At 38.5% G+C, this 22390-nt stretch overlaps 1 protein-coding gene across 1 annotated transcript; it reads left to right on the top strand.

Annotated features, from left to right (window-relative positions):
- The first annotated feature begins 8006 nt into the window (after positions 1–8006).
- LOC121775982 (protein TSS-like) lies at positions 8007–20907 on the top strand. The gene is made up of 25 exons (XM_042173099.1): positions 8007–8197; positions 8515–8624; positions 8738–8799; positions 9219–9311; positions 9679–9751; positions 9846–10205; positions 10721–10788; positions 10860–10991; positions 11435–11476; positions 11597–12121; positions 12215–12372; positions 12599–13127; positions 13206–13268; positions 13348–13449; positions 13655–13972; positions 14634–14726; positions 14836–14937; positions 15204–15308; positions 15436–15569; positions 15963–16146; positions 16509–16640; positions 16876–16988; positions 17581–17671; positions 17925–20200; positions 20535–20907. Exons 2-24 carry the CDS (start codon positions 8564–8566, stop codon positions 20082–20084), a joined length of 5700 nt encoding a protein of 1899 aa, XP_042029033.1. The 5' UTR covers positions 8007–8197; positions 8515–8563; the 3' UTR covers positions 20085–20200; positions 20535–20907.
- The last annotated feature ends 1483 nt before the right edge of the window (positions 20908–22390 follow it).

Raw genomic sequence — 22390 nt, 5'->3', positions numbered from 1 at the left:
GTCTGTTTCGTGAATTTCCACGATACAACGCCTCCCCCAATTGTAAAGACGTATCCACTTGTTGAAAGTGAGTCCTTATTGTCGGATATCTAATTTGCATCACAGTACCCTTCAAGTACCGGGGGGTATCTCGAGAAGTGTAGCCCGTGATTTTGAGTATGTTTTAAATATCTCAAAACCCTTACAAGAGCTCTCCAATGCTATTTTCTTGGATTGCTCGTGTAACGACTCAACTTGTTCACGACACAAGCAATGTCAGGTCGAGTGCAATTAGTCAAGTACATAATGCACCCGATGACCCGTGCATACTCTTCTTGTGCAACGAGCACGCCTTTGTTCTTGCTCAAGTGAACGTCGAGTTCAATAGGAGTCTTAACCGGCACACCATCATAGGCATTGAATTTCTTCGATATTTTCTCAACATAATCTGATTGTGTTAAGATGATTCCATCAGATGTTCTTAGAATCTTCATTCCAAGAATTACATCGGCTAGACCCATGTCTTTCATGTCAAAATTTCTCTTTAACATGACCTTTGTATCGTTAATTACTTAAGTGTTATTACCCAAAATTAACATATCATCAACGTATAGACACACTATAACATGACCGTTATCAGTGCTCTTAATGTAGACACATTTGTCGCATTCGTTGATTTTAAACTCATTTGATAACATCACATTATCGAACTTTAAGTGTCATTGCAACGACGCTTGTTTCAATCCATATAAGGACTTTACGAGTTTGCATACATTTTTCTCTTGTCCAGGTACTACAAACTCTTCGGGTTGTTCCACATAGATCTCATCTTCTAATTCACCATTTAGAAACACAGTCTTTACATCCATCTGATGAATCTCAAGATTGTGCAGTGCAGCAATCACGAGAAGCACTCGGATAAATGTAATCCTTGTTACAGGTGAATAGGTATCGAAGAAGTCGTGTCCTTACTTTTGTTTAAAGCCCTTTACTACTAGTCGGGCCTTATATTTATCAACTGTTCCATCGGCCTTAAATTTCCTTTTAAGGACTCATTTGCATCCTAAAGGTTTCGCACCTTCAGGTAGATCAACCAATACCCAAGTGTGGTTTAGCAAAATTGAATCAATTTCGCTTTGAACAGCTTCTCTCCATTGTAGCCCGTCTGGGCCATCAAAGGTTACTTTTATAGATGTTGGTTCTTCATCTAACATAAAAGCAATGTAGTCAGATGACCAAATGTTTTTGGTGTTCTGACCCTACTATCACGTCTTAGTACTGTATCCACTGATTTAGAACTAGTGACTTCTTCTTCAATTCTTGTCTCAGAATTGGTTGCGACCTCTTCTTTGTTCTTGCAAGGAAATGTATTTTCAAGAAATACGGCATTCCTTAATTCGATTGTTGTTCCTACTGTTATAGTCGATATTTCAGACTTTTGAACAACGAATCGATATACACTACTGTTAAGTGCATATCCAATGAATATACAATCAACTGTTTTAGGGCCAATTATAACTTATTTGGGCAGGGGAACCATCACCTTCACCAAACACCCCCACACTTGAGGTATTTGTAGGATGATTTCCTTTTTTTCCTCAACTCATAAGGAGTGATGCCATTTCCTTTGAGTGAGATTTTGTTTAGGATATAGTTGGCTGTCAAGATAGTCTCCCCCACATGTTATGGGGTAATCCTGAAGTAAGTAGGAGCTAGACGTCCCCAAACCGAACCGAACCGGAACCGTGCCCGGAACCGCCGGTTCCCCCGGGCCGGTTCAGGTTCCAATTGTGCGCAAACCGTAACCGACGGTTTTGAACCGTCGGTTTCGTCGGAACCGTCGGTTTCGTCGGAACCGCCGGTTCCGAACCTGTGGTTCGGCGGTTCCGGCAGCTTTTCATGCCTATTTCCGACCTACACACTAGGCTTTTCAGAAACCGTCAGCGGAACCGCCGGTTTTCGTCAGAAACCGTTGACGAAACCGGCGGTTCCGTCCAAAAAACCGCCGGTTCCAGCGGTAAACCGGTGGTTCCGCCGGTTTTTCAAAAATTTAAAATTTTGAAACCGGCGGACCATACGGCTACAGCAGCGGAGGAAGGACGTCAAATTCGACAAGTGAGTTAGATTTATATTTTGACTCACATTTTTCTTTCAATGAAGAAGAAGGAGGTCCCGTTCCCCAACAAATCGACGTCCTAGATTGGTGGGGATCACACGAGAAAGATTTTCCCATCCTTGCATCAATGGCCAAGGAGATCTTTTCCGTTCCGACTTCCACTGTCGCCGTCGAGTCCGCCTTTAGTGTTGGAGGCAACGTCTTGGACGACAGAAGAAGTAGACTCACCGGGCAAAACATGGAAGCCACCATGTTACTTGATGATTGGTGCTCCGCCGAAATTAGGGACCAAGAACCGGATTTGGACAATCAAGTAGTACAACCCGACCAAGACTACTTCCCCGACGAAGAGTAGGCTAATTCCTCCGATCAAGCCAAATAGGTAAGCAAGGTAAGAGAGCTACATTGACTTTGATTCCAAAATGCAATTGAGCATTGAGGATACATAGGCATCTCAACTTAAATTTTAAATTTTAAATTTAAGTTGAGCTCAAGTCCTTTTCCTTTATTTCTTTTTTCTCCCATTTGTTTCGAATATGTAATTTGTAAATTGTACTCAAGACTTTAAGTCTTTTGTAATTTATAATTTTTCAGTTGTAATTTGTAAATTTTAAGTTGTAATTTATAAATTTTAAGTTGTAATTTGTAATTTGTAATATAGTTGAAATTTGTATCAATAAAATTGCATTTGTACATCGCATTATTCTAATTTTATTTATGCAAGTATATTTACATTTTTTTACTTGAATTACAATTTTAACAAAATAAAATAAAATAAATAAACATGAACCGGTCCCGAACCGGTCCCGAACTCGCCCGGAACCGGCGGTTCCGGACCTTGACGTGAACCTCCGGTTCACGATTTAAGAACCGAAACCGTCCAAGCTAGGACAGGCCGGTTTAGGTTCAAGAAAATCTTGAACCGGAACCGGCGGTTCCGAACCGTGAACCGCTGGTTCCCGAACCGTGGTGATGTCTAGTAGTTGTTTGATTGTGGTGAGTATGAAGCAGTTGTTTGATTGTGGTGAGTATGAAGCAGTTGTTTGATGAATTATACCACTTTCATTGCATAACTCCTCAAACGGGGCTACATATTCGCCTCCTCTATCACTTCGAACCGTTTTGATTTTACAACCAAGTTGATTCTCTACTTCGTTCTTATAATTTTTGAACGCTTCAATTGCTTCATTTTTACTTCTTAAAATATAATTGTAGCAATATCTTGTGCAATCATCTATAAAAGTGATAAAGTACTTCTTACCACCTCTAGTTTGCACCAACTTTAAATCACATACATCCGTGTGAATTAATTCAAGGGGTTTTATGCTCCGTTCAACCGAGTGAAATAGTAACTTGGTCATTTTAGCTTCAAGTCATATTTCACATTTGTCTTGGGTATCCACTTCATTAGCCTTTAGTAAATCTAAATTTACTAATCTTTTAATGGCTTTTGAATTTACATGTCCCAATCTACAATGCCACAAATTCGAACATTTAGTCAAGTAAGAGGAAGTAGATGCTTTATTATTATTAGCCAATGGCTTTGGGACAAGGCGTGTAGCCACACTAAGCTTGAAAAGTCCATCGGTTACATAACATTTTCTGAGTGACTTTCCAAACTTGTACAATGCAAACCTATCAGACTCAAATACAAGTTTAAACCTCTTATTAACTTGTATTGATCTTGACACTAGTTTCTTGCGGATGTCCGGGACATGCAGCATATCCTTCAAAGTGATTGAGACCCCAGATGTCATCATGAGAATCACGTTGCCAATGCCGATGACTTCGGATGATGCTTGATTCTCCATGTTGATCTTCCTCCCTTCAACAGCAGTGTAGGAGACAAACTTGCTTTTGTCAGAGCAGACATGAGCAGTAGCGCCGGTGTCAATGTACCAGTCACCCTTGTTATCAACAAGGTTCACTTCTTCGGTGACCACAACAACGAGGTCATTCTCATACCAGTCCTTGAACTCCTTCTGAATGACGTGGGCAGCCGACTTCTCCTTCTTGCTGCGGCAGTATTTGGCAAAGTGACCAATTTTGCCACACTTGTAGCACTCGCCTTCAAATTTCTTCGCAGGCAGTTTCCCCTTCCCTTTATCCTTCTGATTTGGGCGAGGACGTTTGTTGGAGGGACCACCCCATTCCAACAAGTTGGCTTTGGCTTCAAGTGGGCTAAAACCCTTAGCCTTTTGGTCACTTTTGCGCATATCAGCTTCAATGCGCAATTTCACGATCAAGCCTTCAAGGGTCATCTTCTTTCGCTTGCGTTTGAGATAGCTCTTGAAGTCCTTCCAACTAGGAGGAAGCTTCTCAATGATCGTGCACTTTGTAAAGTTGTCGGGCAAGGTCATCCCTTCATCCACAAGTGCGTGGATGAGCATTTGGAACTCTTGAACTTGTTCCATGATGGGCCGAGAGTCGACCATTTTGTAGTCAAAGAATTTGGCTACTACAACATTCTCAGTACCTGCAGCATTGTCGATACTATACTTCTTTTCTAGGCTTTCCCACATCTCTTTTGATGTGGTTGCAACGGAGTATACATTGTACAAACTATCATCTAAAGCACTTAGAATGAAATTTTTACAAAGATAATCTCCTTTTCGCCAAGCTTCATAGTCCGTCAAGACTTCGAACATTGTCTCTTGATCACTTGGCGCAGGCGGCTCGTCTTCCATGAGGAAATTCACGATGCCCAATGTCGTTAAATAAAACATCTTTTGGTGCCACCTTCTGAAGTCAGATCCTCCAAACTTTGGTGGTTTCTCTGCGGGTGGCATCATTCTTGGTGCCAAAGTTGCCGCACTTGGTTCATGAAAGGAACCAATCTCATTGCCCCCGAAGGAGCCAACAACTTGGTTGGGCATAGAGCCCCCACCATTCATGTTGGGCATAGAGCCCGCCATGGTCGTACCGGCACCGAAGGAACCGGCACCCGTGTTAGACCCAAGGGCCCCAACACTCGATCCAATAAAGGATCCGATGGAACCACTAAAAGTGGAACCAACCTACCCACTCGAAGTGGATCCAACAGTGGGCTCAAAGGGGTTCGAAAACCCCCATGAGAGTGTTGATAAAGAGGTTAACCCAGGGGTTGGGATCATTGTCGTATTCGATGACGTGTTGAACAGTGCAGTGGTCGACATGGTGGAGGAGTTGCGGCGGCGGTGGTGGTAGCGACAGTGTTGGATTCAGTCGACATCTCCAGCAAATGTTTTAAGTTTCGAAAGTTTTTAGGTTCAGTTATGTCCAAATTCCTTCAAAGGCAAGTTATATCTCATCTTGTGATTGTTGGTTTCTGGATTACAAGAGATAAAACTGGGCGTAATACAACTAAAAAGAAGGAATACAAAGGAACAACTGAAACGAAATTATAAAGTGGAAATAGAAACAGTAAATCGTAAAGGAGGAAATAAGCCGAGTCGAGGAGGCCTCTTTCCGGAAGACGAGATACGCCCCGGTAGTGCTCTCGGATTGTCGTGTCGTCCCCAAAGATAAAACTACTTTCATCTCTGATGAAGCAGCACCGCTATCAGCAGAGCTCCGGCGAACTGGATGGAGGAGATGACAGAGCTTCGATAGAAAAGAAAATGCAGAGAGTAGGGGTGTCGAAACGAGTACCCGCGGGTGCCCGCACCCGACGAGTCTGGTACCCGCACCCGATTTTGGCCGAAAAGTTAGTCCCGATACCCGTCCCGCATTTAGTCGGGTATTACCCAATACCCGAGTTGGGTATCCCTCACCCGACACCGCGGGTACCCGACCCGAAACATTTTTTTTGAAATATTCTTTTTTTAAATATTATTTGTATATTTTAGATGCTTTTTAAAAAATACTACTCCCTCCGTTCCACAGTAATAGAGGCATTTCATTTTGCGCACTCATTTTGAAAAAATAATTATAAATAGTTTAAGTGGAGAAAAAGTAAAGTAAGAGAGAGAATATTGTAGATAAGACTCTTCTCTACATTATTCTCTCTCTTACTTTACTCTCTCTCCACTTTAACTATTTAATATCATTTTTTCAAAACGAGGGCAGAAAATGAAATGCCTCTATTACTGTGGAACGGAGGGAGTACTTGTAATAGTCTCACTTGAAACTTTTTATTATTATTTAATTTTGTTGAGAATTGAGATTAAGCCATGTAAAATATTAAAAAAATTACATCATGGAGAGCAAGTATTAAAATAAAAAATTATAAAATGTCAATATATATATCGGGTATTTTCGGGACTATCGGGATTACCCGGTCGGGTATCGGGATACCCGATACCCGCAAAACCCAAAATTATTATACCCGACCCCGCCCCGTTTCCCGATTCCGTCGAGTAACGGGTACCCGATACCCGGCGGGTAACGGGTCGGGTTCGGGATTACCCGTTACCCGCTACCCATTTCGACACCCCTAGTAGAGAGGGATAGAGCTTATGTTGTGCATGCTTGTGAATTGGTGTACAGATGTATGGAATGACTAGCCTATTTATAGGCTCAGTCCACTGCAGGGGTCAACCAGCCATGATGGCTGTCATCATGGCGAGGCTGTAACCGCCGACCGTTACAAGGCGTTATGAGAGCTGGATAGACTGACCCTGGACGAACGTATCGGGATACGCTGCGCGTCTAGGTACGTTCACGACGTGGACTTCATCACGTGTCACTCATGTAGGTTTCACCGCGTCATACTGACGAGGTGTCATCCCGCTTGGCTCGCTAACGTGGAAACGTTGGTGCTCTAAAAAGAACTAGACCAACCAACCTTGGGTCGAGCCCAAGGACCAAGCCCCAAAGACCAATTGCCAAGTCCAAGGACACGGGCTCGGGCACGTGGCTCGCGGGGGGGCGGACGGCGGCGCGCGCGTGTGGGCTCTATAGCCCATCATAGTCCACTAGAATTATTACATGTAACAATCCTTCTTATTAAATACTTGTTTAATAAGCTTGTTACTTTCAATGTGGGATAATTAACTCACTTAATTAACCCATGAATTCTCTCACAACTCAATTAAATAGTTCGCAATTTTGCACGACTTTAATCCATTATTTCTCACTCACCGGAAAATGGATTTGAGAAAATGAATATACCACGGTCATCTACTCCGAACGTAGATAGACGCTATATCATTTAATTTCACAAAATTAAATGTCTCGTTAGAAATATTATTGGTCAAAGTCCTTTGACCGGACATACGATTCCAACACCAAGCACTAACTCAATTGATAAGACATTTATCCTCTATCTAATATAATAGGTAAGTCCGTTGAAATTTCATTCGTTATAAAGTAAATGAAGAACTATCGTTAATATATAACATTCTATAAACATATTAAGCAATGAAAAATACAAAATTCTATACCACAAAATGTTGCTTATAATAAGAACTGATTTAGTAATCTTGAGCTGAGCACGTATACAAAATTGGGCCGTTTGATTTACAAGAGTATATCTCATAACTGAATGTTTGTTTTGGTTTATGAAATTAAATCATAGATGAATAATCATATGATACGAGTCATAATCATTACTACAACTATAATAATCTCATAACTTAATTTTAGATGAACAATCATAATGAATCGTAACTGAATAAACGCAATAACTTTTTAACCTCAATTAAAATTAAGAATCGTGCAATAGATAAATGTCAATTAATGATACTCGTCAAACAGTTTACCACTGTGACAATTCCTAAGGCCGAACATATATATAAATAATAATCCTATCTTTATTCGCTATATATAATTGGGAATATAAATTTAGTAAAATACTTACAATAAGAAAATAATTTAGGTGGAAATGAAATACTATAAAGAAAATATAATGACTGCCTATGGACAGAAGCTGCCACAAAATGCCACTATAATTCTGACTGTTAAATCTCAACCCTTCCTTCCTTATCACACCCCACTTCCCTCTATATCTCTTCCTCTTTGCTCTTCTTCCATTCTCCCTCTCTCTAAATACGTGAAAAGCTTCAACACAAACTCTTTAATGGTGCACTTTTTTTCATTACCATCTAAACTCTTAAACCTTACATAAACCTCTGCAAACTGCAACAGCTATACGCAGCAGCAGGTTACAACCTTCTGCTACTGGTTAGTACTTTTCTTTCCTCATTCTTACTTTGTTGGATATTCAAAGCCGCATTAAATAACTTGTTCCATTAAATTTTGGATCCTAAGCTGTCAGAATCCCATTCTTTTATTGGGTGCTGTAATAAATTTGAATTTTGTATTTTAAACTTATTGTTTCTCCTCTACAAAAATACTAGAAGTACCAATTAACACTGTAACAAGTTAAATTTAATGTGCTACGTAACTACGTATGGTAGATTATTGCAAATAATATTTCATGTGGAATTACGCATATAATAAATATATCTTTCAATTTTAATAATATACAAATACTCCAGTGAGCCTTCTGTCGTATCAAGTAAACAAGTCGAGAGCTCGAGCTTGGAAATGGCACCGAAGAGTGGGCGTGGCAAGACCAAGGGAGACAAGAAGAAGAAAGAAGAAAAGGGTAAGTATTATATTTACACTATGTATAATTTTTAATTGCCATGTTATATTTCTATAGTATTTTGCTATATTCACATGTAGTTATTAATAAACCAATAATTTATATTTTTGCAGTTCTTCCCGTTGTGGTGGATATAAAAGTGAATCTACCGGACGAGACTAATGTTATTTTGAAGGTTTGTAACATGCTATTATCTGTTACGTAAATGTATTCAAATAAATATAAAAGGATAAAAAATTAAATAAAATCAAGTACTCCATTTAGATATGCACACCGATATATTCTGCAAATTCGAATGACCAACACAAAATAAACATTACTCGGCGTGTCTTCTTCTTTTTCTTCTTTTAATATATTTTTCTTTATTATGTTAAATATAGTAGTATTGTACATGAAAAATAGTTTTAATAGTGCAAGAATTTTAATACGTATAAATTTGCCTAGTGCCTACACCGGTGGTGAAAAAAAAAACACAAATAGAAAAGGAATTAAGCTTACATTTTAATGTAAACAGATGACATAATTGCCTTAAATGATTGTATCGCAGCGATTCAATATATATAATCTTAATTTTTATTTTTGAATTTAATGCAGGGAATTTCTACCGACAGAATTATAGACGTTCGTCGATTGTTATCTGTTAGTACTATTACGAGCAACATCACTAACTATTCCTTATCTCACGAGGTAATTAAGTGGCTTATCATGTTTACCTTCTGTAGAATTTTTAGTAAAAATAATTCTTTTGTTCATATACGCTGATTTATATATTTGATTATTGTTATTGTTATTTAAAATTAGTTGTTTTTATATTGATATTCTATTATTCATCATAGTGTTCTAGTATAAAAAATTGGCAGCTGATGCTCTGCTATCCTTCATTAATTGCCAAAATAATTAAAATAGTATCCAAAAAATATATGCTTATCTATGAATGATTTTCTGAATTAGCTAAAAATGTCATCCCATATCTGCATTCTGCATATCATTCCCAAAGTGGAATTTGTTGGAAACAAAATTCATTACTTTTTACATTATTTTGTTACATAAATAGGTGAGGGGCCCACGATTAAAAGATACGGTGGACGTGGCCGCGCTGAAACCCTGTACCCTCACTCTTGTGGAAGGTAATATTAAAAAATTGCAAAAATAAAAACATGAAATTACCAATACGGCGTCGTACCAACTAAAAGGTGCTAATTCTCTTTTTTGCCCTCGCAGAGGACTACGATGAAGGTAGCGCCACGGCGCACGTTAGACGGCTTCTGGATATCGTCGCTTGCACGACGTCGTTTGGGCCGTCGGCGGCAAAGGGCTCTTCTCCCGCCGCATCTTCCAAGGGCGGAGAAGAGGGAAAGGATGGCCGTGGATCTCAAGACGGCAAGGTTTCTAAGAAAGCGATCAAGTCTCCCCGCGCTAAGAGTAAGAAAGAGAGTTCTCCGCCGCCGCCGGCGGAGTCGGAGGCGAAGGAAGGATCTGCAGCTGCGATTGATCGAGAAGGAGAGATGAGCAACACTTCTCCGAAGCTCGGGAGCTTCTACGAGTTCTTCTCTCTGTCTCACCTCACGCCTCCTCTTCAATGTAATGTCTACCGCTTTTTCGTACGCCGTCTCTTTGCATTTTTATCAGCTGGAATTACCTATCCAATCACTTCAATTGTGTAGTTTTGTTCTGTTTCCTTTGAAACAGTTGAACTTGATATTGTGAAATCTGCGCCTGAAATTGAAGCATATGTGATTGATAATACAACGAAATTTGTTTGGAGGTGCATAATGATACTGCGTGGTGGTGTTTGTACTAGAAAAAACTGAGTATGATCGGAGGACTGATGTGCAAGTAATGGTAGATAACAACTGTTTGTTGGTGTATTTCATCATGAATTATGCAAAGCATCTGTTAAGATGTGAAAACGAATTCGAGTTCTGCCGTGCAAAGTTGATGCATTGTTCTATTTTGTTAAATTTAACACAGATTTTAACTAATGACGTTGCTTTATGTGTGTCCGGTTCTTTAGTTTCTTGCTTTCTCATAGACTTCTTCTTCTTAGAGATTTCGACTAGTATATGAGGTGTATACTTATAAAATCCTTTATGCAGTTATAAGGAGAGCGGAGAGGAAAAGCATCGATGAAGTTTCTGGTGATGATCACCTTTTCTCTCTTGAGGTGAGAAATGTTTCTATCGCATGAATTTGCTGAGCTTTTAATGCATGAATTTGAGCAACGTTTGTTTGCAGGTAAAATTATGCAATGGGAAATTGATTTTTATAGAAGCTTCAAGGAAAGGTTTTTATGGCACTGGAAAGCAGCAGTTTTTTTGTCACAATCTGGTTGACCTGCTGAGACAACTCAGTAGAGCCTTTGATAATGTAAGCACTCTAACCTTCATTGATGGGACTTAAACTTGACATGCATATTTAATATTCCAATTTTGTCTATGCACACAGCACATAAGAGTTTTTGAGTTTCATAGCTCCTGTCAACTTTAAATTGAAATGGATGTAAATCTTTCAGTTATGTCTCATAGAGTTGAGCTGTGTAGACTTTACTTCCTTATATCTGAGGTACTTGGGAGCCCAAACAAAATTTGGTGGACCACTGAACTGGGGTTCCCAGAATCCTTGTAAGAATGGCCTCAGCTAGATAGTACTTGCTTGCCAGGTTGACAGATGACAGGTCAAGATGGCTAAATATGTGTTTCTGGTCAACAATGTTCCATTTGTTGTCTGAACATTTGTTGGAGTATAACTGTTCCCTTTCAAAGGCTGGAAATATTTATGAGATTTGACGTACCTTAATTTATGCATTTCAGGCTTATGATGAACTCATGAAAGCATTCTCAGAAAGGAATAAGGTAGACGGCATACTACTCCTAATTTCTCTGCAGCTTCACTGATAAACTGTCATCTTAGAAGATTTTCCTTCACAGCATTGTATTGCAGAATATATGTGACCTGATATTTTCTTACTGCAGTTTGGAAACCTCCCCTTTGGCTTCAGAGCCAACACGTGGCTTATTCCGCCCATAGCTGCACAATCACCATCTACATTTCCCCCTCTGCCCACAGAAGATGAAAACTGGGGAGGCAATGGAGGTGGTCTAGGCAGAGATGGCAAAAGTGACCTGCTACCTTATGCAAATGAACTGTTGTTTCTTGCATCTATGCCATGCAAAACTGCTGAGGAGAGGCAAATTAGAGATAGAAATGCATTCCTTCTTCACAGTTTGTTTGTCGATGTTGCAATATTCAAGGCCATTGCGGCTGTGAAACATGTAATGCGAACTTTAGAATCAGCTCATTCTGCTTCAAATAGTCGAATTGTCTTTACAGAGAAAGTTGGAGACTTGAGCATAACTGTCATGAAAGATGCATCTAGTGCTAGTTGCAAAATTGATACTAAGATTGATGGAGAACAAGCTATAGGATTGGATGACAAGAAACTGGGAGAAAGAAACCTGCTTAAGGGGATCACAGCTGATGAAAATACAGCTGCTCATGTAAGAAACTCAGGGGAATGGTAGAAGTACTGCTGTTGTCCATTCTTATCTTGCTTATTTTAGATTGGACTTTTATTGAATAAACATTTGCAGGATATTGCCACTTTAGGTGTTGTGAATGTGAGGTATTGTGGCTATATTGCATGCGTGAAAGTTCAAGGGATTGACAATGCCAGTGCAAATACTCCATTACGAAGCCAAGAGCTTCTTGACCAGCCTGATGGTGGTGCTAATTCCCTAAATATTGATAGGTTTGTATGCTATACTCTTTCTTGTAATTATGTTTAGTAGCACATTAATTACTATTGATACTTCTTTGCCTTACACAATTTTTTCCTTCACCTCCACCTTGGATCCACAAAAGAAGTTGATTATGCAAGCATGGATTTTAAAGTATCTTATCGCGTATCTTATTTGAGTTTTCTATCTTTTTGTCTTTGATTTAATTAGCCCTTACTTTGACCTTATATTTTGCAGTTTAAGGTTATTACTACATGAAAATGTTACAACTGAACAAAATAAAGCATCGGCACATTCTCGAACATTAGAATCTGAGCAACTTGAATCTTCCCAAGCTTTTGTTGAGAGACTGCTGCAAGAGAGTCTTGAAGAGCTTCGGCAAGAAGAACATGATCTGGATGCTTTTGTGAGATGGGAACTTGGAGCCTGCTGGATACAGCATTTACAAGATCAGAAGAAAACAGAAAAAGAGAAGAAACCGCCTAGTGAGAAGACCAAAAATGAAATGAAGGTTGAGGGACTAGGAACACCGCTTAAATCCCTTAGAAATAGAAAGAAGACTTTGGACGGAAATACTGCAGACCAACAGAATGAGAATTTAAAATCTTCTGCTGATGAAGTGAAGGATGAAGTTGAAAAAGCATTGAATGTGATAGAATCTCAGCTTGATAACGGTGCAAGTGAAAATGAGGTTATGTTAAAATCAATGTTATCTGATGCTGCATTCTCTCGATTAAAAGAGTCAGAGACTGAACTTCATTCAAAGGTAGCGTTTCATATATGTGGGTTGAGTATACTACTTCCAATGTTGAAACATGTTTTTGACTGCTATTTATCTTGACAGTCGCTGCACGAACTGATTGAGCTATCCCAAAAATATTATGATGATGTAGCGCTACCAAAACTGGTAACTATATATATCCTTCCATATAAATCAAATTGGTTGTACCATTTATATTCCGAGTGACACTTTTCATGGATAACAGGTTGCAGATTTTGGTTCTTTAGAGCTCTCACCAGTAGATGGTCGGACATTGACAGACTTCATGCATACTAGAGGTCTTCGGATGCGATCCCTTGGACAAGTTGTACGTTTTTACAGTTCCTTCTGATATGTTTATCACTAGGACATTGTCTATTAGTATCACCATCGACCCAGGCTCGGATGCATGACTTGTCCTTTAGTCTGCATATGTTGTTATCGTTACTTGCTATTTGGATGAAGTAGATCCTGGCATATAATCTTACTTGAGTATAACCTAATTATTTTCACTTAATGTTTCTTTTTTCCAGGTTAAGCTTTCAGAAAAGTTATCACATGTGCAATCTCTTTGCATACATGAAATGATAGTACGCGCTTTTAAGCATATCCTGCAGGCAGTAATATCTGCAGTTCAGAAGCCTGCGAAAATGGCAGCAGCAATTGCAGCGGCATTGAATTTAATGCTTGGAATTCCTGAAAATGTACAACCAGATCAGCCTTCTGGTGTCAATTCCATTGTGTGGAATTGGCTTGAAGTGTTTCTTCTGAAGCGCTATGAGTGGAATATAAAGAATTTAAACTATGAGGATATCAGAAAGTTTGCAATCCTTCGTGGTTTATGCCATAAGGTATATCAGATTTAAGCCTGAAAAATTAACTATGGTCTGTTCCATTTAATTTATTCTGGAAATTGGAATGCAATTAATGCATAACTTCTTTATTTCTTTCATGCATGATGATTTACATAGTGAAAATTGTCCAGAAAACTAAATATGACCTGATCACCAGATGTCACTAGTTGTAGGAATATACTGGAAACTGCCTCTAACATAAGGTGAACAAATGTGCATACATGTAATCGGTGGACATACAGACTCTCTTGCTACCTATATTTTTAAATTATTCACCAATGTGCCGACGTGCATAAATCTGTAGGGTTCAAATCAAGCAAGATATCTAAGTCCATTCAAAGAATACAAGATGGAAAAGTATTTTTATGCATATGCTTTTCAAAGCATGAAGTTTGCTGATGTACCCACCAAATACTTTTATTTATATATTTTTTGCAGCTCTGAATCAGATTATCTATCAAGAACACCAGCCCAAAACCGAGATGTCAAATTAGGTTGTTTGGTTAGATGAACATAACAAACTAAATTACTAAGTCAAACCCTCTAGTTGGCAGAAAGAAACTATAGAAAGAGGCAATATTTTGTTTGATTCAGACAATATAGGAAAGAGTTCACATGATAGTAATGCTTTGAAGGCCTGACTTGCTCTGTTCCTTAGGTGGGTATTGAGCTTGTACCAAGAGACTTTGATATGGAATCTGCACGCCCTTTTCAGAAGGAAGATATAGTGAGCCTTGTACCAGTGCATAAGGTGAGCTTGGATTGGATCCCCTATCCACAATAATGAAGTAGATTTTGAAATTTCACATTTCCATCTATGAAGTTTTCACTTAAAAAGAAATGTCATATGTTTACTGTAGCAAGCAGCCTGCTCATCTGCTGATGGACGGCAGCTCTTAGAATCCTCTAAAACAGCCTTGGATAAAGGAAAACTTGAAGATGCTGTTAGCTATGGAACAAAGGTACTATTTCATAATTCATATGTAACGTGACAATAATCCTTTGGGGATTAATGTTTGTCAGGCTTCCTTGCAAATGTTCTCTACATGGAGACCAGACCAGCAGTTGGGTCAAAAATTATGCATTGCCTTCTTTTCTCCTTTGGTGTTGATAAACTCCGAAAACACAATTCAGAATAAACAATCTGTAAAACCTGATTTAAATCTATAGCTACTGCTTTGGTTTTTGGATAATGAGTTAAACAGTTGTAATTTATCAATCACTTTAGGCCCTTGCAAAGTTGGTAGCAGTATGTGGTCCTTATCATCGCATGACAGCTGGTGCTTACAGCCTTCTTGCAGTTGTTTTATATCACACTGGAGATTTCAACCAGGTCCTTGCTCAATCTTTTGTACTATATCATGATTCCATATAGAGAAATATTGAAGTTTATTTAACGTATTATGTTTGCATGTTACATGTCCATTTCAGTACTGAAGTCTTTTGTTCATTAAGTACAGGCCACTATCTATCAGCAAAAAGCCTTGGACATCAATGAACGAGAGCTAGGTCTTGATCATCCGGATACGATGAAAAGTTATGGGGATCTTGCTGTTTTTTATTACAGACTACAACACACGGAATTGGCCCTCAAGTATGTTAATTGCCTGGTGCCATTTACGCTGAAATTATTCAACGAATTCCTACCCGTGAAGTTCCATTTTAAAAATTTGGAAGAACTTTTTGCTTTTTTTGATACAAAGATAAACCTTTTGCATTTTCCAAAATTATATATGACTCCCAATGACATGATATAAGTAAGATTAAACAACAGGGACAGTTCCTTTCCTTTAAGTATCTTTATATGTGAATTTACTTCAATGCATTTCAGATTTTTGGCAACTACGATTAAAATAATTCTGAGTCTGAATAATGAAAGTCTAATAAAATACTGAGACATTGATCTCTCTAGGTTTAACCTATAATTATATTAATGTTTGATGATTGATACATGGTGATGATAATCCTTTGATTTTCCATCATTTAGATACGTGAAGAGAGCATTGTATCTCTTACATCTCACTTGTGGCCCATCACATCCAAACACTGCGGCAACATACATAAATGTGGCTATGATGGAGGAAGGCCTGGGTAATGTGCACGTTGCCCTAAGATATCTTCATAAAGCACTGAAATGCAACCAAAAACTTCTTGGCCCAGACCATATTCAGGTTTTGTGCAAATTTAGCTAATCATTTAAAATTCTTATTATTGTATTCTTCTTGTATACTTCTGTGATTTTTTTCCTTTAACGTGATAATAGCCACAATTAGAATACGTACTCTTTTTGCTTCCAAATGATATTTTTATAGTTCCATTGCCCCAATACTAGTGATATTTAGAAATCACTGCTCTTACTTTCTTTGATTGCTGAAACTTTGTTTGAACCATCTTTCCTATCAACTGAAAACTTTTGGTGTGTTTTCTTTTACTTCAAAATATGCACATAAATTAATAATATTTCTATAATCTTTTTAAGCTTGGGATTTGTATGCTTCAGATAAAAATATGCTTAATCCTTTAATCGTTTCAGACAGCTGCAAGTTATCATGCCATTGCCATAGCCCTCTCATTGATGGAAGCATACCCTTTAAGTGTTCAGCATGAACAGACAACATTACAAATACTTAGGGCAAAGCTGGGACCAGAGGACCTCCGGACACAGGTATTAGTATCTATGATTCCTCAAGATGCGATAAGTTGATACCAGTTCTTTTGCTAATTACATTGCATTTTGCTTGGATAATCAAGGGGACAGTTGATGCTATGTTGCACAGTTTTTCCTTTAAGTTCCAGAGATTCTTCATCTCCTTACTATAGTTTCTGGTTGCAAATGTATCTTTCACAAACTTTTACAGAAAGTTTAATTGAACACTGGGTTTTATTTGTGTATGCTACAGGATGCAGCTGCATGGCTTGAATATTTTGAATCCAAGGCTTTTGAGCAGCAAGAAGCTGCTCGAAATGGGACACGGAAGCCAGATGCTTCTATAGCCAGCAAGGGCCACCTAAGGTAAATCAACCTATGGGATCTGGCATATAATCAATGCATTTAATTTTTCTGCAATGCTGACTGACCCCTTTTGTAGAGCCATATTTAACACCCTTAACTGAGTATATTTAGAGCACTCCCATTTGCAGATATTATTCCTTCCTTCTGTTCGTTAGTTTGGATTGCATAATTATTGATTTAAGCATCTTTTTAGATAGGTATAACATTGTCGTCAGTTATACTAAATGGAAGACTTAGTTTTGGTCATTCTTTATAGTGTGAGATCAAGACCAATAATATATCCTAAGTTCAAATTTAAGGACACCAGGGGGCTTCAGTAGCAAAGTAACTCTTACGCACATGATTGTTCACCAATTAGTGCTATTAAATGGTCCTCTTAGTAAATAGTTTTGACTTTTGGATTCGGTGGTCATGCAAGAGCAATCATGGTGATGCAATAGAGAATACAAATCCTTCATTTTGTAACTTTCTTTTAATGTGATGTGCATACATTCTCTCACCAATTCAAATTGAACAAGGCTTCTTGTATTGGATAATGATCAAATTAGAAACCTAGATCAGTCTTTCAGTTACTCACAATTGTTATTGCCAGTGTATCAGATTTGCTTGACTACATAAATCCAAGTCAGGATGCTAAAGGGAAAGATGCAATTGGATCAAAGAGAAGAAATTACATTGCAAAGGTTTTTCTTATTTATTCTAGTTGATTGTTTTATGCAAGTGAATATATCCATCCAGATAAGGCAGATAAATCTTCTCTATAAAATCGAGGGCTTGTGGCTGCTCACGCTTCTAATTAGCTACCCAAGTAGCCATTCCGGCTAAAGGAATGCAGCTTTTCTTTTTAGCACAACAAATAAATATGCTTTTCATATAAGGCTCTCAAATTTCTATGTAAAAATCTTATTTCCATGTTTTTATCTGGTTGATTTTTAGGCTATGGAGAAAGTCGTCCATGACAATCTAGCCATCTCAGATACTGAGGTTCCTCCGACAGGTGCCTTTGCAGTGGAGGCTAAGGAAGATAAACAAGTTCATGTCTCTGACACTGATGCAGCAGTGAACAATGCTTGGCCAGTTCAGTTTGAAGACACTGTGGAAGTATTTCCTGATGAAAATCCCGTCCAGCCTGGAAACCTTGAAATCCGAATTCCTGAGTCCAGTGATGTATCACTTGAAACACATGCTGAAGGAGAAGACGGCTGGCAGCCAGTTCAAAAACCAAGATCGTCCGGCTTGTTTGGAAAACGGCTAAGGCAGCGACGTCAGAATGGAACTAAGACTTTAAATCACCAGAAGAAAGATCTTGTTACTGAATTGGATCATGCCACACTGAAGAATAACCACCAAAGTGGAAAAATTTATGTTTTAAAGAAACGAGCAGTTCCTGCAGGAAGCATAGCAGAATACTATGTAGCAAAGACTTCATCGCCAGGGGCTAAGTATGGACGGAGAGTTGTGAAAACTGTAGCATATAGAGTGAAGTCGGTGTCTCCATCCACCATGGATGGTGCAGGGGGGAACTCTAAAAATGAAGACGAGACATTATGCTCCCCAACAGACTCAAGGCCAGTATCTGCACAGAAAGAGGTTGGAACTGTTGCTAAGAGAAGTTCAATAGTAAGTCTTGGTAAATCTCCCTCATATAAGGAAGTAGCTCTGGCACCACCTGGTACCATATCTATGTTGCAAGTGAGACATCCTGAGGATGATGCGCATTATAACAGAGTACTTGAACCTGAAGAACAGAACAAAAGGGCCCAGGAAAAATCCGCGTCTGTGGAAATAAGTACACAAAACGACCAGGAAGGGAACATTCAGGATATTGTCATGGGTTCCACAGATCAACTGAAAAATGAAAATGAAGCTCTTGAAGAGAAAGAGGAAACTGCAAAGAATCATGAAAACTCGGTGGTTGTATCTGAGTGTATGGTACAAGTGCAGTCCAGCAATCATGAGTCCAGTCAACACGAAGAGCTAGGTACCGACATGGATAATGTGCCAAATTGCGCTGGCTCGTCATTGGAAACTGCTACTTGTACTGAAGATCTATTGATCTCTAATAGATCGAATGATGATTCGGAAACCACTTTGCAAGGGGTGGAAGAACAGAAATCAAAACTTCCAGTGGCTTGTCAAGGTGACTCAAGAGAAGTTTCTAACAAGAAGTTGTCAGCTTTAGCAGCTCCGTACAATCCATCAGTCGTTAGTCCACATGTTGCACCATTGCCTATGAATATTTCTCTCTCTTCTGGTCCAGGAGCTGTTCAACCAGTTGGTCCTTGGCCAATGAATATGGGACTTCATCAAGGTCATGCTACACTTTTACCCAGTCCAATTTCCTCACCCCACCACCCCTATCCGTCGCCGCCAACAACACCAAATATGCTCCACCCCTTACCTTTGATGTACCCTCCTTACACACAGGCCCAGTCCCTACCACCTAGCACTTTTCAAGTAACCAGCAACCAGTTTCATCACGGTCAATTCGCTTGGCAATGCAATATACGTGCTAACACACAAGAATACATTCCTGTCACACTTTGGCCTGGCTGCCATCCATTAGAATTTCCCTCCCCAACAGTGGTTGAACCAATTGCTAAACCTTTTTTGGAGGAAAAGGAACAATCCATCATCTCAGAGAACCTAAATTTGGCTTTACCTTTGGATCTTGACTCTGGGAATGAGTCTAAGAAAGAAATAGATCTTCCTGCATCAGAGGCAGTGGAGAACTTACGTGATATAGATGTGGTTCAATCAGGTAATGGGGAAGAAATTGAATCCAAGTTCCATGGTCTACCGATCCCTGTTAAACTTCTACATAGCAGTAATGGTCCAACTGAAAAATCCGAGAGATGCAATGATTATCATGTTCAGAGACAGCAGTTTAAGGCTGACAGTGAGAAACAATTCAGTGTTTTAGTTAGAGGGAAAAGGAACAAAAAGCAGATGTTGAGAATGCCATTAAGTTTTCTCAAACGACCATATAGTTCACAACCATTCAAAGTTGTGTATAGTAGAGTTGTTAGGGATACAGAACTTCCTAATTCCCCGAGCTTTGACTCCAAAGAGACCAGTTCAGCAAATGCTACATGAGTAGATTTATCATCTTATTCACATAATACAACAAGACGGACGAGAAGAGATTGAAGTTACATTTCAGAAAATCCAAACGTGATACGCATATCAAGCATGTTGATCAGCTGATAAAGGTTAGTTCTAATTATACCCTTTAGTTCTAACTTTCCTGTATCTGATCTGTCTTAATAATTTACCCCCCTGAAACTTCTATAGCAGATATCCTTATCATTGGTTTCAATTGTTTACATAGATTAGTCCCGTAGCGTTATTTTGTATGAGCTGAAAACAGATCCTAGTTTTGAGATAGGGCATACCTTCTATCTGAAGGATTGTTACTTTTAGTTGTTTTCACAAGCACGGCTGTTCAATATAGAATAGCAAGTTTTCGGAATAAGTGAAAATTTCCTCAATTATATTCCAGGATCTTTGATCTTGTGCTGATCTTCGTGATCTTTAAATGCACAGGTTCCCTTTGAAAATTGTTCTTGGTTTGTGTGGATGTGGTGATCCTGGTATATGCTTCTTCCACCATACAGTAAAGGAGTTGGAGTCATATTGGTGCATTCTTTCCTTTATTTTGAGATATATTTTGACAGTGCGTAGCAAAGATTTTGAAGTCCCGGTTAATTCTTTCATAGAAAGCAATTCTGATATCAATATTTTGGATACTATGATTTGATTCAGTACTTGGTAACTTGATATCCCCTTCCGTAGTTAACTTTTCTATTTGCTATGGTATTCCATTTAGTGTCAAAGCTGAAGATTTTTTGAACTTATCATACTCCTTCTATGAACCCTTCATGAAGATAATTAAATGTTATATCCCCTTCCATAGTTACCTTCTTCTATTTGCTATGTTTTTCTCTTATGTGATAATTAAATGTCGTCGTGTAATTTATGTGATTATGTGAATTGTTAACTAGATGAATTATGATTAATCATGTGATAAGGAATTTATGGAATAAAATATAGAAATATGATGAGCAGTAGAATGAATTGGTAATGAAATATATGAAAATGCAAGAATGAGTATATGGATATGGGTTGTGCCCCTCTGCATGGTCAATTGTATTGGGTATAGTTGGCATGTCATAGGACTGTTGTATTGCTATCGTCGTATGTGATGGTATTTGATGATTATTCATCTTATACGGGTTTTTGGCGCCACACCTTATTGTGGCCATCGATGCTACATGTGATTATATGATGATATTAATTTGCTGTTGTTATTGCTACATGTGCTGAATCGTGAATATGAATGCCAATGATTTTGATGTGTATAGGTGCTTGATGGAAAATGTTTTTGGTTAAGTCGAGTTATACTGAAGTTAGACATTGATAAATAAAATAAGAACTTAAATATTATACTTCATCCGTTCCACTTAAGATGACACACTTTCCTTTTTAGTTTATGTCAAATAAGATGACACATTTCTATTTTTAAAACTTTTTCTCTCCAATTAAAACACTCAATCACTTTTTATCTTCCCAATTATATATTCAACTCTCTTTCTCTCTCTATTTAATACTTACATCCACATTTTCTCTTTCTAATTAAACACATTAACCAACAACTCCTACAATCTCGTGCCGACTAAGAAATACTCTCTCCGTCCTTGAAGAGTATGCACTATTTCCTTTGTTGTCTGGCCTTAAAGAGTGTGAACATTCCAATTTTTGAACTTTCTTCTCGCTAATGAGGTGGAACTCATTCTCCACTAATAATACTTAGAAAACTTTCTCTATATATTTCTCTTTTACTTTACCAATAATGCATTAAAACCCGTGCTAAACCTAAAGTTCATACTCTTTGGGGACAGGGAGGACAGAGAGAGTATGCCATCATAGCCGAGACGGAGGAAGTAACTACTATACTAGTTGCTTATAAAGAGTTTTGACTTGAAGTGTTGAGTGTGCTACATGTTAGCGGATTGATGATTTATGTGCATATTCCTACGCTTCTTCGCCAACACCGCTTTGCACTATCAAGTTAGTTTTTGTGGCATGTTAGGTATTTTAGTGTCATACTATTGTGTTGCCCATTTCTGCTGCTATGAAAAGTAAGCAGAGATAAAAACGAATAAAATTCGACATCTCATATTTGGTCAATCGCTGCTTGGGTTGGCCACACATAGCTCTTCGGAGTTGGTATATTGGAAAAGTTGGTTTTGAATCAAACGATTGCTTGTTGCGATAAACTCCAAACCCGTTGTGAGTAATTTTATCACATTATGCTTGCTTATTCATTTAAGATATTACTCCCTCAATCCACTTTAATTCCAGCACGAGTTTTAATAAATGTAAAGGAAAGTAAGTTTAAA

This window comes from Salvia splendens, chromosome 18 (assembly GCF_004379255.2).
Source record: "Salvia splendens isolate huo1 chromosome 18, SspV2, whole genome shotgun sequence".
Classification (NCBI taxonomy): domain Eukaryota; kingdom Viridiplantae; phylum Streptophyta; class Magnoliopsida; order Lamiales; family Lamiaceae; genus Salvia; species Salvia splendens.
This window is presented reverse-complemented; position numbering and strand designations above follow the sequence as displayed.

Coding starts and splice junctions, on each gene's coding strand:
- LOC121775982 (XM_042173099.1), top strand. CDS start 8,564: ATGGCACCGAAGAGTGGGCGTGGCAAGACCAAGGGAGACAAGAAGAAG. Junction 8,625..8,737: donor GAAGAAGAAAGAAGAAAAGG/GTAAGTATTATA, acceptor ATATTTTTGCAG/TTCTTCCCGTTGTGGTGGAT. Junction 14,938..15,203: donor CTGTTAGCTATGGAACAAAG/GTACTATTTCAT, acceptor CAATCACTTTAG/GCCCTTGCAAAGTTGGTAGC.